The sequence below is a fragment of the Strongylocentrotus purpuratus genome, unplaced genomic scaffold, assembly GCF_000002235.5.
Source record: "Strongylocentrotus purpuratus isolate Spur 01 unplaced genomic scaffold, Spur_5.0 spur5_scaffold_11, whole genome shotgun sequence".
Classification (NCBI taxonomy): Eukaryota; Metazoa; Echinodermata; class Echinoidea; order Camarodonta; family Strongylocentrotidae; genus Strongylocentrotus; species Strongylocentrotus purpuratus.
This window is the reverse complement of record NW_022145596.1, coordinates 19,858,658-19,874,824: the sequence shown is the minus strand read 5'-3', so window position 1 is coordinate 19,874,824 and position 16,167 is coordinate 19,858,658. Positions and strand designations below refer to the sequence as shown.

Genomic DNA, 16,167 nt, shown 5'->3' with positions numbered 1-16,167 from the left:
CAGCTACTACTACTACTACTACTACCACTACTACTACTTCTACTACTACTACCACTACTACCACTACTACTACTGCTACTACTACTACTACTACTACTACTACTACTACTACTACTACTACTACTACTACCACTGCTACTATTACTACTACTACTACTATTACTACTACTACTACTACTACTACTACATACTACTACTAACACTACTACTTCTACTACTAATACTACACTACTACTTCTACTACTACTACTACTACTACTACTACCACCACTACTACTGCTACTACTGCTACTACTAATAATACTACTACTACTACTACTACTACTACTACTACTAATAATAATAATACTACTTCTACTACTACTACTACTACTACTATTGCTACTACTACTACTACTAATAATACTACTACTACTACTACTATTGCTACTACTACTATTAATAGTAATAATAAAAAATATTTATAAAAATAAATAAATAATAATAATGATAATAATAACAATAAAGATAGGGATACAAATCATGATAATGATAACAATAATAATAATAATTATATTGAAAATATTAATAATGATTATAAAAATAATAATAGTAATAATGGTTATAATAATGATAATTATTATCGTAATACAGCGTGTGCTTTTATGGCGCATAATTATTATCACTGTCGTAGCGTCACTATGCGCTTAATAATTAGGAAACAAGAGTGAAATCATTATATTCAAAAAGCTGTCTAAAGAAATGTGTTTTGAAGAGACATTTTGTTTTGTTAATAACAGTTTTTTGCAAATTCACTTCTCTCATTATGCTAAATTTCACAGTGCATTCAAAGTTGGATGCCAACTTCGGGGCGATTTATACACCCCCGTATGTTGAGCTGATATGCGACGAGCTGACGGTCATTGATACCATGTAGTTCGCCCGTTTAAATTTCACGGCAATGTTGTTCGAAGCTTTGAGAGCTGAAAGAGAAGCATCGCAGGGAATCTGTCCATCATTCGATGCACAATTACATCTCTCTTTTCTTACAGCGTAGCAAAGAAAATATGAATTATGGGAAGTAAAATAAAGAAGTTGAGCATATCATGCACTCCCCCCCCCCCCCGAAAAAGGGGGAATACAGTTTAAAAATAGATGTGAACTTTTCACATTGTGGAAAAATAAGAAATTGCTTTGATTCCACTTTTAGATCTTGGAAAGTAAAATAAAGAAGTAGAGCATATCGTGCAGACCCACCCCCCCCCCTCAAAAAAAAGGGGGGGGGATACAGTTCTAAAATAGATTTGAACTTTTCACATTGTGGAAAAATAAGAAATTGCTTTGATTCCACTTTTAGTTTGTCATTTTTGCTTTGGAAATAGGTATGAACACGAAAGTATCGCGTCTGACCTAGTTCGGTTCAGGTTTTTTCTTTTACAACATTGAAATTCAATACAGCATGTATAATGGAGTGCAGTATAAAAAATGTGACTGTTGGCTTGCCTTGGCTTTAAGGGGAAAATCACCATTGACGAGGCTTGAGCAAAAGAGGCATTATTTTGTTGACAATTTATTCTTAAGCGTTATTGGAGCCGCAATGACAAATACATTTAGCTCCATACTCATGTCTTTCTGTAAATTCTGTTTATGACATTACACTTGAGTTATAGGAATGAGGCAATGTTGTCGCCGACTCGCGGATTGCCATATTTCGGGCAGTATTGGTTTACGGCGTAACCCCTCAAGCAGAGTGCAAACGAATTAAATCTATGTTTAAATCCCACTCAATCTTCAGAGCAATTGCTATAAATCATCACTCACTCGTTATACCACTTCATTTTCTATTTTGAAAATACCCCCCCCCGCCCTCATGCGCGCTTTCTCTCTCTCACCCTCTCTCTCTTTCTTTCTCTCTGTTTCTAGATCCCCCCCTTTCTCTTCCTCTCTCTCTCTCCCTCCTTCTCTCTGTTTTTTTTCTCGATGACTCTTTTCCCTAAAATTATAACTTTTCGCCCCTCTCTTTCTCTATCACTCTCTACATAATCGTCTTCATTCCACCGTCCCTTTCTCTCTCTTTCATGCATTATATTATGTGCTGTTGTAGATATATTATTTACTAATTTGTACAGTGATGCACGTCTGTCTTTCTCTCTCTCTCTCTCTCTCTCTCTCTCTCTGCCTGCCTGCCCTGCCCTCTTTCTTTCTGTCTCTCATTGGAAAAAAGGAATGTCGGATCGACCCCTTTCTATTTCTGAAAAAAATTATATTTTGTCTCTGGAATTTATTTATACAATTTAATCAGTAGGGCTTACCAAAATGTTATAGAGTATAATCTGATGAAACATAGGCCTGTGTTCTTACCGTCAATTATAAAAGAACCAATTCATAATTTTAGATAATTTTCGCCCAATGGCTCTTTAGTAGGCTCTAAAAAATTAATGTCAGAAAATTAAATTGTAGAACTTTGCGGGAAAAAAACACATAGTAAGAGTCAAGAGCCCTTTTAAAATGTTTTTTTTTTCTTCATAAAATTACACATTAATGAAAGAAATCAGCAGTACATAATTATTTTTAATTGTGTTCTAAAACAAATTCTTATTGTACTATCATGCAGGGGGTGTGAGAACCACTGCACTGTTAGTAAAGTAGAATATTTTTCAATTGGCAGATTGGGAGGACGGGGGAGGATCCAGCCGGCGGCAAATGGAGGGCCCAATTCGTGAGAAATATGTAGCGGCGAATCAACCACCCAGTGAATAGGCGAGGGGGGGGGGGGATAAATTATCATTGTTTTTTTTTTGTTGTTGCCAGGGTAGGGGGCCTCTTTAGTTTTTTTTATAAAAAAAAGTCAAATTAACGTTACCATCTTATTTTTTACCAGTTTTTTTGCTAGTGGGGGGGGGGGGGAGGCGGGCCCGTTGACCCCCCCCCCCCCTCGTGAATCCGCGCCTGCTTGAGAAGACATTTATCGGATTTGTTTTTATACGTACTTTGTTTGCGAATCAACGACAAGCTTCCGTTTCCAAAATGCCCACCGGCCGAGGGCGCTAGTGCACTCATCAAGCTAGTGTCCCTCTCAGTATAAAGGGACACTACATCGAGCCAGAGCCATTTATTCACATAGATGGGTATAGATGGCTCTGCATCGAGCCACAAACTTTTCCCTGGCAGCCGTGAAAAAGCCACTGTCGGCTCGATATCACGCTGAATGTTGTTATTTAGGCATGATCGACATCCAAAATTATTGAAACAGAGTCGGATATTTTTTTCAAAATCTGTACAAACACCTAACATAAATTATTTTCAGTTTTGAATTCATGAATAATGTATAACCCATTAATCATTTTTTCAATACCATCAAAAGGTGTTTGAAAATTTCCCCGGAAAACAACCCCATAAAGATTATTTTCAGTTTTCATGAATAATGTATAACCCATTAATCATTTTCTCAATACCATTAAAAGGTTTTTTGAAAATTTCCCCGGAAAACAATCCCTTAAAGATTTTTAAAAGAAAAGAAAAGGACCAAAAAGACATTAATTAGAAACTGTGTGCAGGGTGATGGAAATTTCATATAATTTTTTGTAAAAATAAAGAGCTATTGAAATAGCTTGTAAGATATATTTTTTGTAGGCCTACATCTTTCATCATATTCTGATTACTATTTGTTGAAAACAAGAATAAAGTGCCTCAGAGATGATTTCAAAAGCGCTGTACAACAAAAATCAAGTTTCAAACAATATAATAAACAGCCGAAAAAGAAGGCCAAACATAAATCAAAAATCTAAAACTGATTAAAAAAAAAAAAAAAACGAAACCGAGAATTATCGATGCTTTATCATAACTTAATCACAATTATAATTAATAAATGACACATGTTTGTAAAGCTTAGATCCTCCCCTTTCATTTGATGCAACTCATTGTGATGCATATTTCACGCACGAGTGATTAAAAACAATTTGAAGAGAGCAAACCAAAAACTCATTTGGCGGGCGGTATCTGGATTTCAAAGAGAAAATCACATTTCTAGAAAGTTCAATTTCTGCCCTTTCATATGACACCTCAACCAGGAAAAATGAGCTAGGAATCCTGGCTCATTTTTCCTGGTTGGCCCAGGAATAACGAAGTTCTGTTTGTTTAAAGTAATGTTTTCATTTCCATAATTTGATTAAACGAGTTCATTTTCACTGGCTGGCTGCCGTAGCAACAAACAGAGTTGATAAAAGACTAACCTCATTTTGTTGACGATCAGCCATGCACAAAGAAGACGAAAGACGAAAGAAGTGATGGCGAAGGGTGTAGAAATCGTTTCAATTTGTTTAGGTTGATTCTTCGAAAGATTTCGCGATCATGTTCTTATTCTATTTAAAAACGTTTACACCGAATCGTGACTGTTGAATAAAAATGAAATGATACTACTTATCACTTATATGACTGGAATAATTACAGTTGCCTTTCAATTTTCATTCAGATCAACTAGTAACTAATTTATATTATAATTTTTGTATATCACTGTCTTTGAAGCGCTTGAACAGAATTTTCAAAAAATTTCAGGGTCAATTTCATATCAGTCAGTATCATGTGTTTCCGCAAGTATCGCCCACATCTAACTATAAAACAATAGCAGAATATTTTCAAATCATGTTCGGGTTTTTCAAACAAATCTTTAGACCTTGGTGGGGAAAAAGTATAGAGCTTTTTAACTTCCTTCTCGTGACAAAAAGCATCCAAAAAGGTTCCCACATTCCACATTCCTAATGACATTAACAACTGGGGCAGGCAGTCAAAGACATCCGATCACAATCCGATTCTGCTATCGAGGATGCCGAGGAAGGAAAACCAATTCAATGTTACTTACATTAACACCGAAGTGGTGGTTTTTAATCTCTTTGTTCTTTGCTGTTTTAGACGTCCTGCGCTTGACCTTCCAGGCATGTTCCTCATCGTTTTTCTTCTCAAGGTCAAGGGCAATAACAAGTCCGGCCCTGGAGAATGTAAAAGCTAGACGATGAACAACATCTCCTGGCCTAGACACAACAACCTAAACTTTCTTCACAATGGCGAATAAGTGGCGGTCTGGCGGATGAATTAGGAATAACAGATCGTTAACAATAGATCGTTATCGCTTTAACGAAAAGTACAATGTGTGTATATCTTGGCAAAGCATCTCATTCTCTGCACAGTGCAATGTCCTTATTGTCTTAGGTGTTCTTTCCCTGTTAAATAGATTGATTGCAATCAGCCCGAATGGAGAAAAGAGTTTTAAAAAATGGTCAGAATATATATGGTATACGTCAGATCTTGAAGTGACTTGTTTGCATGAGTTTATATTATATACTAATGGCTTTTGAAAAAATAAGGGGAAAATCTATTTCATTGTGACACTATTAAACATTGGGGCACAAATCAATCACTGATTAGTTTATTTCATGTTCATGTCGATGAGAGTTTGTATAATTTTGATGATGATGATGATGATAAATTATGATGATGATGGTGATTATGATGAAAATGGTGATGATGATGATGATGATGATATGGTGATGATGCCGTGATGATGATGATGGTGATGGTGATGATGATGATGATGATGGTGGTGATGATGTTGATAGTGATGGTGACGATGATGATGATGATGATGATGATACTGATGGTGATGGTGCATGATGATAGATCAATGATGATGATGATGGTTAATTATTATATTATTATCATTATTATGGTGATGATCATGATGATAAAAACAAGGCGAAGAAGAAGAAGTGGTGATATTAGTTCTTTATTTAAAAAAAAGTAGAATACAATATACGAGATTATTATGCAAGGGGGTAGAACGACCAAACGATGGGAAGGTCACGGGTGTGGGGGGCTAAAAATCTGGCCACTCCCACGGTAAGAACCGATTTTATTTTTGTCTATGCATTGAAAATGTGATGCCTTATGTCGTCACATACCCACAAGTGTACGTGTGAATATGCTTTTATATGCGCCCTGGTTTGAAACAGGGCCATTTTTCTTTAATCTCAACATGAGTTAATCGAGTTTGTCTGAATTTGTTTAATTTTTGGATAAAACAACAAAACAAAAACAAACAATTAATTAATTTGTAATAATATCATTTAACTGTATATAAAAGCTACATTGTTTATTGTTAATTTGTGATTACTCGAGAAACTATACCCCTTGTTGAATTTCTTATTTATATATTTGTTTTATTTATGTATTGTGAAACAAAATGTTCATGTATATAAATGAAGTTTAGTAATAAAATTCAAATTCGAATTAAAATTTTTAAAAAATTCAGAAGAAAAATACTGAAATAATCAATGAAGGCCTCTAACCCTATAACCATAGTTTTGTCACTTTTGTGGCCGTAGTATGTTTCTACTTATTTCAAACTTTAGAGCATGAGACCTTGCAATTCCGAACATTTTTATTTAAACGCACTGCAAATTACCGTGAAGGATTGAGTGTGCAAAAATTCACAGGCTGGAAAAAGCTTGCGTGTTTTTTGTTGTTTTATATTTCATTTTTTTTTATATTCACAGGCTGGAAAAAGCTTGCGTGTTTTTTTGTTGTTTTATATTTCATTTTTTTTTTATATTCACAGGCTGGAAAAAGCTTGCGTGTTTTATGTTGTTTTATATTTCATTTTATTTCATATTTATTTTTTAGAAGCAGAGATATTTTACCCTGGACCTAGTTTGGTCAAATAAGACTCTAGGCCTATAACTTGCTCATACACGGCCACCATATTTTCCAATTTTATTTTGCTTTATAACAGATACCATATACCATTATGTCAAACAAGTAACTAATTTATAATTTTCCGTGTGATATAACGGCCATGCATAGCTTATACAACTTAACTGAACATAGCCAACCAAGATGATGTGATTACGAAATCGATTGTTACTGAGGAGAGAGGTGTGTCGGAGCCTCGGAGGTGTGTAGAGGAATGTCAATAAGTGCTCATATCTCACAAAATGGCTCAAAAACGAAGAGCGATCGAAGATCTTGTGCAAAGAGCAACAGAATCCAAGATCAAGAAATTTGAAGGCATACGAGGTAAATGAGTGTGGTCAGAATGGTAACTGTTTGTGTGGCTGGCTGCTGTGTTGTCTTGTTGGTGTTGGTGACTGTTACAGCAGTATTGTCACTGCACTCGCCGGTGGCATACCGGTGCATTGGGCTGACCTGCGCCTGTGTTCGTTTTGTGTCGACTCAATAACGTTTAGATCTAGGCCCTATCCACTGTGTCATGAATTTACAGCTGAATGCAAAAATTGGCTCTAGTGTAGTTCCGTATCCATTTTTTTTTTAGCAGTTTTTTTTACCAGTTTAATATCGATTCTTAGCAAAGGAATTTTTGCCCAATTTTTTTTACTAATTTTAATCATAGATAGGGTCTAATCATATATTGCATTTTCCACCTGAATTTGGATCACATCCGACATCTGGAAGCCTCTGTTTAGGGCTTCGATGTCGACGTTGTCGCTCAGTACCGTCTCCGCGCTTTTGCTCTGCACCTTAAACTGAAGCTATCAGTCTAAAATTATGCAAACTTCGCGTATGCTTTATGGTATTACGCATATGCACCTAAACGGATAAATGCACCTAAACGGAGGCTTCCAGATGTCGGATGTGATCCAAATTCAGGTGGAAAATGCAATATATGATTATGATTAAAATTATTAAAAAATTGGGCTAAAATTCCTTTGCTAAGAATAGATATGAAAACTGCTAAAAAAAATGGATACGGAACTACACTAGCGCCCAAAAATTAATAGAAGCAAAATTTAATTCATAAACGATAATGATATTGAATGACATTTAATATTGTTGTGGTTTTACTTTTATTTTAGAAACCATTCATTTGTCTGCCCAGTGCCCACACACATTTGCCTTGTGCGTAGAGTCTAGACTATACGGTTACCTATGCCAAGGCTGTGGAGTAGGGAAATACAGACCACCTTGTGTGACTCAATAAAGCGCTACTGAGAGGAGCGGTGGTCATGGTGGTGGTTTCCTATTTCACAATAATGACAAGTAAAAGATCATTATAAGAGACAGGTTCATGCAAACTGTCAAATGTTCAAGATTTCAATTTCAATTCTCGCAGAGCAATATACATTCCTAGTATAATTCATTGCACCTCCGATACCTCAGCGATTTTGCAGACACTAATTCCGGTGATTCTAAAGAACAGAATGCACAACATTTTATAGAAAAATGTATACAAAAGTAAAAAACAGGCCCACAGTTCATGCACAAAGTTTTACAGATGATGTATTAAAAATAAGAAGTTTGTATTTTGTTTTACTTTCACTCTTTTGGTCACTCTCATATTGTGCGGCAAGAGCCCCACCACTAGTCCTACTTGAGGGAAATTACTCCTCTGCCTCGGGTACATTGGACTTTCCACTGGTGCCACTCTGGGTTTTTTCACACATAGGAGCATTACTATCCTGGCTGTGTAGTAAAAGCTGTGCTTTTGATTCTCAACATTTCAAACACCACTGTACAAAACTCAACCGATTTCACTCAAAATCGGTACTTTAGTGACAATTGATGACACCTAAATAGCAGTAAACTATTTTTGTTTAACTTACTGATGTTAAAAAGAATAATTTAAAAAATCAAATTGTAAGTCTAGTGTCAAACTTTGCTTACAGCTGCATCGACATGATTGTGTACAGTCTATGCGATATTGTGTGGTGTGTATATTTGTGTATAGACTTCTAGGTCCCTGCCTCACAGCATGTATGCAGTGCTAGAGGTCAATACGCTTTAGCATTGACTCTCTATGCTTTGCTGGAGTGGGTTTTTTTAGCTTGGATCTTAGTTAGAGAAATCAAAACAAAAAGATGCATCCAGTAGACTGGTTTACTAACACATATTCAAAATTATGGATGTTTCTTTCCTGGGGAAGTAGTGACCAGGTATTCCATTTACCTGTTATTAATTAATTTAGTACAATACTTTGAATCCAGTCTGCATACATTATTTGTTGCTATGTTGGACAATCCTTGGGAAAGCCTTCAGGTTGTCAATAACTCTTTTCATTTAAAAAGCACTCATAAACTTTGAATATGTTACTAAACTGGTCTATTATAGTCAGTCTTCATCAGTCAAAAAAAAAAAAAAAATCACTATAAATTTGTGTAACATATAAAATAGGAACATTTCCTGTTTGTTCAGCAGTGCCATTTTGTAAGTTGAGATTATAGATTTTTTTTTAAATTTAGCTTTTATTTTATTTTCTGTGCAACTGTTAAAGAGGAGGTTGAGTTCTGGGAAGAGGTGAAAAATCATTTGTGAACTTTATCATTCTTATTATGCAAGTGTGGAAGAACATCAGATAAGACATGTTCCCTGAAAAGCATGGCTCTTCAAATGCCTTCATGTTCTAAATATGTCATGTAACATGTAAAACTCGGGGGGCCGTTTATATGTGTAACATATAAAATAGGAACATTTCCTGTTTGTTCAGCAGTGCCATTTTGTAAGTTGAGATTATAGATTTTTTTTTAAATTTAGCTTTTATTTTATTTTCTGTGCAACTGTTAAAGAGGAGGTTGAGTTCTGGGAAGAGGTGAAAAATCATTTGTGAACTTTATCATTCTTATTATGCAAGTGTGGAAGAACATCAGATAAGACATGTTCCCTGAAAAAAGCATGGCTCTTCAAATGCCTTCATGTTCTAAATATGTCATGTAACATGTAAAACTCGGGGGGGGGGGGGGGGGGGGGCGGTTTTTTACGCCACGTGTTCGTGTAGTCCCATATACATCTTTCTGTGTACAGTGTTTGTAACTTTACCAAGACTTGGCCAAATTTCTTATCATTTTGATGATTCCAGAACCTTGCAATACACACAAATTCTTATATGCTAGATGATCAACCATTTCTGGTCGATTCCACACCGTTTCTTTCACAATGCAATCGTATGACCCGAACTCAACTTCATCGTTAATACCAGCGTTATTCAGATAATAAAACATGATAAAAAATCATAAAATTCTAAAAAGGGAAACACATTTTTATGATAAAAAGACTGTATAGAAAGATGATTATGGATATGAATATAGCAAACTTTTTTGTAAGCCTGTTTATCAGGAGGTTTAATTTTGGTCAACTTCAACTAATTTCAAACCAGACAGGAGAAAAAAGAATAGTGAAGAACATTTTTACCTTCATCATCATCATGGCTGATTCATCTTTTTATGATGAAAATGTTGCATTCTGAATATTTTTAAGAATTTAAGTTTTCTGTTCTTATGTTGTTTCATATCTACGTTCTACATGTATTTATAATAGTTAGTAATATTTTCTACCCTAGTTGAGCCAGCTTGGTCGGTAAGACCTGTGGGTGATGGTTATTAAGTTGGCCGTTTCCATACCGAACCAACCAAACGGATAGAACCATTGGTCTCAATCATTGTTGTCTCTTCTAGATAAATGTATGAATATATTGCTTTATCTTGATGCATTTTGAGTAATGAATAATAGATTTAGTAAAATAAGAAAAATTTCCAACTTTCAATTTTTTATCCAACAATGTAAAACACAAATAACAGTCATAAATACACAAATTGGCAAAATAACGACAGGATAGCTTAAAAAATGCACAAGGCTTGTAAAATAGAAAGCACCTATAAATGTCATATTATGTAAATGATAACAAAAGCAATACCAATGAAATATACACATTAAATACCCGAAAACAAAGGCATATTTTCCAACATGATTCCTCATATGATTATTTATTCATGTTCCGCCATGCAACAGGAAAGCAGGAGATCAATTTCCCCTACTGGGACATCGTAGTCATCACGGCCGGAGATGAAGATCAGAAGACAGCCTACGACCTTCAGCTGCAGGAGAAACTGGCCCGGCAGCAGCTACCCCTGGGCACCAAGTACCATGTCCTGAAAGATCCCGGAAATGTAAAAATTGGTAAATAAAACTTTACAAATGGCCTGATCAATCAGGCTTTCAGTTTCGGATGTGACGGTACAACCTTGCATTATCCCGTTGACTACCAAATTTCCTCATTCCCATAGGCTTTTACACAAGGACCTCCCTGTTCCAGTAGAAAATGGGTTAAAGCCTATCTGCACTAGTTTGCCCAGGCGGGATTCGACCTCCCTCCATGGTCACCGACAGGTTGTTATCTCATCAAATCAGCTCTCAACTAACATAAGAAAAATGGGACCATAGGGGATCAATGGGTACCACTTAGACATTGTTGGCTATATAGAGGGCGCAAGTAGCTACATGTAGTGCAGTCCTGCTTAAAAGAAAATTAGGAATGACAAAAAGAGTGGGAATAAATGTAAAGAGAAGAGATGTAAAAAGTGGAAGAAAGGGGTTAATTTGAGGGTACAGAAAATGTCATTGTTTGAGATCATCATAACATGGGTCTAAACTCTATGCTCCTACCAACTGTAGGCAAGCTTTCATCGATTCATGTGTATTTTGTAGTGATCTCCAGGCAGCAGTCAACAAGAAACTGTATAAAAAATCTCTTAACTTGAGAAAAATCACAGGAATGGAGAAAAGCTTACCTGCTAAATTTCAAGGTTTGGAGAATCTGAAACCACTTGTCCTTTTTTTAATAGGTATTACATTGTAGCTACTTTTTGATGTCCTAAATAATTTTTTCTTGTGCAGGACCAGGAGGTTCAATGATGGCCGCCCTCTCCTACCTCCAGACCATCTACAACCAAAGCCTCTTCAAGAAGAAGGTCCTTTTCATCCCAGCCGGTGGTTACAGCCAGCGACTACCGAGTGCCAGCCTGCTGGGTAAGATCTTCACGGCTGTTCCCTATGGACGACCCATCTACCAGATGCTTGAGTTGATTCTGGCCATGTACATTGATCTTCCTGCTCATATGCCTTCCGGAGGCATCTTCCTGGCTTGTTCGGATGTCATCATCCTCTACGACTGCACCGTTGGTGTCGAGTGGTCCTTCGACAAGCCAGGTATCACCGCCTTTGGACACCCAGCTCCCATTGCCGTTGGGACAACCCATGGGGTGTTCTTGTACAAGGACACACCCAATGTCTGCTCTCAGGTGCATATCGTAGAATGTGAAGAGTTCCTGCACAAGAGATCTGAAGATGTCCTCAGGGAAAAGGGTGTCCTCCTGCCGCAACCGTGTCAGCAGACCCTGGGCATCAGTGAGGACCATGTTCTGGTCGACAGCGGCTACTTCATGGATGGTGAGACCGCTAAGAAGATGATTGAGTTCTACGAGGAGAAGTCTCCACTTTCATGTGAGATAGACTCCCATGGGGACTTCCTGCATGGCCTCGGGAACTGTGGCAATAACAGTTACATCAATGACATGTCCAACGTCAGCAGTAAGACGGATAAATTACTGTCCATGCGGCAAGAAGTCTTCAAGCTCCTCCAGGGGACTCCACTCCACGTCCTTGTGTTGCCCTACTCCAAGTTTTATCACATCGGGACAACGGAAGAGCTGCTCAGTCATTTTTGTGATAACTGCAGCTTGAGGCGAGAACTAAGCCTGACCAAAGATGCCTTCAACCGATCAGTGGACCTTGGCAATAGCAACGCCGTGCTTGACAAGTGCGCTGCCAGGGAAGCATGCATCATGGACAGCATAGTACCTCAAGGTATGGACACCAGCAAACCATGCATCGTGGAGTACTGTCACTTCAAGTCTCCGTGTCATCTTGGCGAAAGATGCATCGTCAGCAACTGCATCGTCCAGGCATCGTCTCCTGGCTGTCCGGTTAGCATACCCTCGTTCACATTCCTTCATACAGCAGCTGTCAAGACTAGAGAGGGCAGCACTCTCTATGTCACCATATTCTTTGACATCAGGGACAACCTCAAGTGCTCTGCTCCTCACCTGGAGGCAGCAGGCCAACTCTCCTTCTTGAACCAAAGTCTTCAGGTCCTCTTCAATAACTTCAACAGTACATCTCTCCAAGCAATTTTCCCACCAGGTACTACTACCTTCTCCATCTGGAATGCAAAGTTCTTCCCACCCAAAGAGACAATGGAACAGTCCTTCCATACCACAATGAAATTCCTGGATGAAGTACACACTGCCGATCAGGAAGCCCATTCCATTGTGGGAGAGGGGTGTCTTTCAATGGCTGATGTTCTCAATTCCAAAGATATTCAAGCAATGTTGGTATACCGCAAGCAGCTTTATTCTTTAATATTAGCAGATTGAATAAAACCAGTGACCCAAAAGTGCCTTATCTCATCAGTTTACATGTATACCCATATTACTTGCTTATGTTGGCCTTCATGTACATCACATCACATGCACTTGAATTTCAGTTTATACAATCTTGAGTTTTGTTTGTTGGTTTGTTTGTTTGTTTTTGTTTTTTAAATAAATTATATCATCTTGTTGACTTTAATATAATAAAAGAAGAAGAAAGATGATATGGCAATTACAATAATAGGTGTATATGATTTTATTTACTACTCCTATGGAATTTTAACGAAAGGTTTGCTTGTAATATTACGTAATCAAATAATACCCATGAACATTACTTAACCCTCTGTCGCTGTCTTTCTTCCCGTGTATTCTCTTGGTCTTTTTTTGTTCTATGATTCATGTTTTCATTTGGAATTTATTGTATGATTTTTATGTTTAGTAATCTTGGAAGTTTCCTGAGTGTGCTTATGTCTGCAGCTGTCTATTAGGAGACTGTATTCAATTTTGTTTCATTTTATTTGACTCACACACTAGGCAACAGCATTAATGTTGACTAATTTTCACTCTTTAAATTTATTCATTATTAAGTGTTATTATACTAATAACTACCAGGGTGTTGGCATTAGCCAGTATTTTAAGAAATTGTATAATTCAGGACAACAATCGGGTAAAATTTGCTTGTTTATGGAGCATGACTTGTCAACATAATCGTTTATGATATTAATTATTCTGTTACTATTGAAGAAATCATGTTAACATGATATTAGCAGTTCATTTTATAAGTTTCATTTATTTATTTTGTTACATAAGTTTTGTAAGCACCAAAGTGATTGACTCTTTATGCTACATAACTCTGTTTGCATTTACGAATATATACAATAAAGTTTTGTTGATGGCCGTGAAACCGCAATGCAATATAGGCCGAGGAAGGAATTCCAACTATATTCTTTGTTTACATGTTTTTTGTAAAGTACTACCAAACTTTCAGGGTTGGATTATACGTGTAACGATCCCGGTTAGAGCATTCCACCATAATTCACATACACGTTTGTTATTTCAAATAAAAAATGCATTGAAAAACACACAAAAGAACGTGAAGCCTTTTAATAAAATATGATGCTTAAAATTTCTGGTACTACAAAAATCATTGTTGGGTTCAATACACATGTAGGATCCAGTTAGTTTCCGTAGCCAATGGATTGATATATTAAGTTTGCAATAATTATCCATGAAAATAGAATGATAACCCATCTTTTCCTTCCGATTTTTTATCCACTTGATAGTTTCTAAAATGAGAAACATACAGTTAACGACTAAATTATTCATTCCCCAACCAAGTTTTATTGTTGTCTAAGTTTGCAATTTTTTTTGTTCTTCTCCAGATTAATGTTTCTTGAGAAAGTGACGTACCAAAGCTTACATCATGTATTAATCATTAAACAAAGGCCCTAATTCAACTCGTCCTCCTTTCATTATTGAGTTATGAAAGACATACAATTTACAAAGGGTATGAATTATTCAGTTGTTATGTAGTAATATTATATTAATGTAAGAGAGTTTTGAAAGGATTCCAGCTTTTATTTAACTTTAATCATGTCTGGATATTATAAATAGACCAGAATATACGATGAAGTTGCTAGGGGAAGACATAAAAGTGAATACATTATCATTTATGGCACTCATTTGAATTTTCTTCGCTCATATATGTATCTCTGAGAAGGGCATTAAAATAAAAAATCACTGATGGTGCTGGACAAAACAACTGATTCTTATTTCTTTCCGAATAATTTTTATAATTTTTTTTTTTAAATCAGTTTTTTTGCAAAACTTTATTTTTTCAGGGTCGTGTAGATCTTTGCGTTTGATCGATTTACTGTACATATATATACCTCACTTATTTTTCCTTTCAAGTCTGTACATATCATACACTTATTGGTATAATATTGAGAATTTCTTGATGTATAATATATTTTGGTATGAATAGTCAACACACTTTGTATATTTTGTCGTTTCTTGGTCTCCCATTCATTAGTAGGGTATGATTGAATGTGTTGTGATGAATCCAAGAAGGGGCTGGGGGAGGGGGGGGGGGATGCACAACGGCAAATTGTGTACTACTGAATTTCTTTGATGCCAAAGGACATCAATCCTACTACTGAGACTTGATCCCATGACCTTTACCTCTTCCGAATCACTCGGCCGCTAATCCTCTTGAACCACACATCGCAACCGTTGCTTAAAGGCATCGTTAAACAATGTTAAATCTTAGATGCATGGCCCTACATGTTATCAATGTCTGTGATATGGTGTAATATTGAAGCCCTAAAAAAAGTGTGCTTCAAAATGCCTCAAAAAAGTAAAAATCTTTGAGTGACCGGTTTTACCATACTCCTTTTCCCTATTAGACTGTAGTGTTGTAAAGACCGTTAGAAAAACGAAAAATGAAATTTCAATTTCCAATCATAAATATCTTGATAATCAGACAGGTGATCGGCTTGTAAAAGTCATGGGGTTCCTGACTGCCCTAAAAGTCTATAATTATGATTGCAGCATGAGGCAAATCCAGGATTTTGTTTCAGAATCTGAGACAAAGTTACCCAATCCCTTTAAATGATCATTCAGTATTCTAAACCTAACCCAAGGTTGAAGTCGCAAACTACAGTGAGTGCACCGTCTTCAAAGTGAAATAATATGTCCAAAATTTGCTATTTGTTAAATATGTAAATTTGATGAGGAAAGAGCAGTACGTGTACAGTATACTTTGATAAACTGCAGTACATACATTGTACATGTAGGCTACAGCAAGCTCAGAAACATTGGTTTCTAGGAGTGTGCTTTGTTCACTTTTTTCTAAATGACCTTTATTTGCCCAGCTAGTATTTCTGAAGTGGCTTATTACTAAAAACTATGAAAAGGCTGTTTTTTTGTTACCTCATGTCGTCAAAGAAATAAACAAACCTCTTCATATAAGCGCTGATCA

The 16,167-nt window shown here is 36.4% G+C and overlaps 1 protein-coding gene across 1 annotated transcript; it reads left to right on the top strand.

The window, feature by feature from the left end:
• Window positions 1-6,911: 6,911 nt before the first annotated feature.
• LOC757180 (fucose-1-phosphate guanylyltransferase) lies at window positions 6,912-15,175 on the top strand. The gene is made up of 3 exons (XM_001197589.4): window positions 6,912-7,047; window positions 10,771-10,938; window positions 11,656-15,175. Exons 1-3 carry the CDS (start codon window positions 6,966-6,968, stop codon window positions 13,191-13,193), a joined length of 1,788 nt encoding a protein of 595 aa, XP_001197589.1. The 5' UTR covers window positions 6,912-6,965; the 3' UTR covers window positions 13,194-15,175.
• Window positions 15,176-16,167: the final 992 nt, after the last annotated feature.

Coding starts and splice junctions, on each gene's coding strand:
- LOC757180 (XM_001197589.4), top strand. CDS start 6,966: ATGGCTCAAAAACGAAGAGCGATCGAAGATCTTGTGCAAAGAGCAACA. Junction 7,048..10,770: donor GAAATTTGAAGGCATACGAG/GTAAATGAGTGT, acceptor GCCATGCAACAG/GAAAGCAGGAGATCAATTTC. Junction 10,939..11,655: donor TCCCGGAAATGTAAAAATTG/GTAAATAAAACT, acceptor TTTCTTGTGCAG/GACCAGGAGGTTCAATGATG.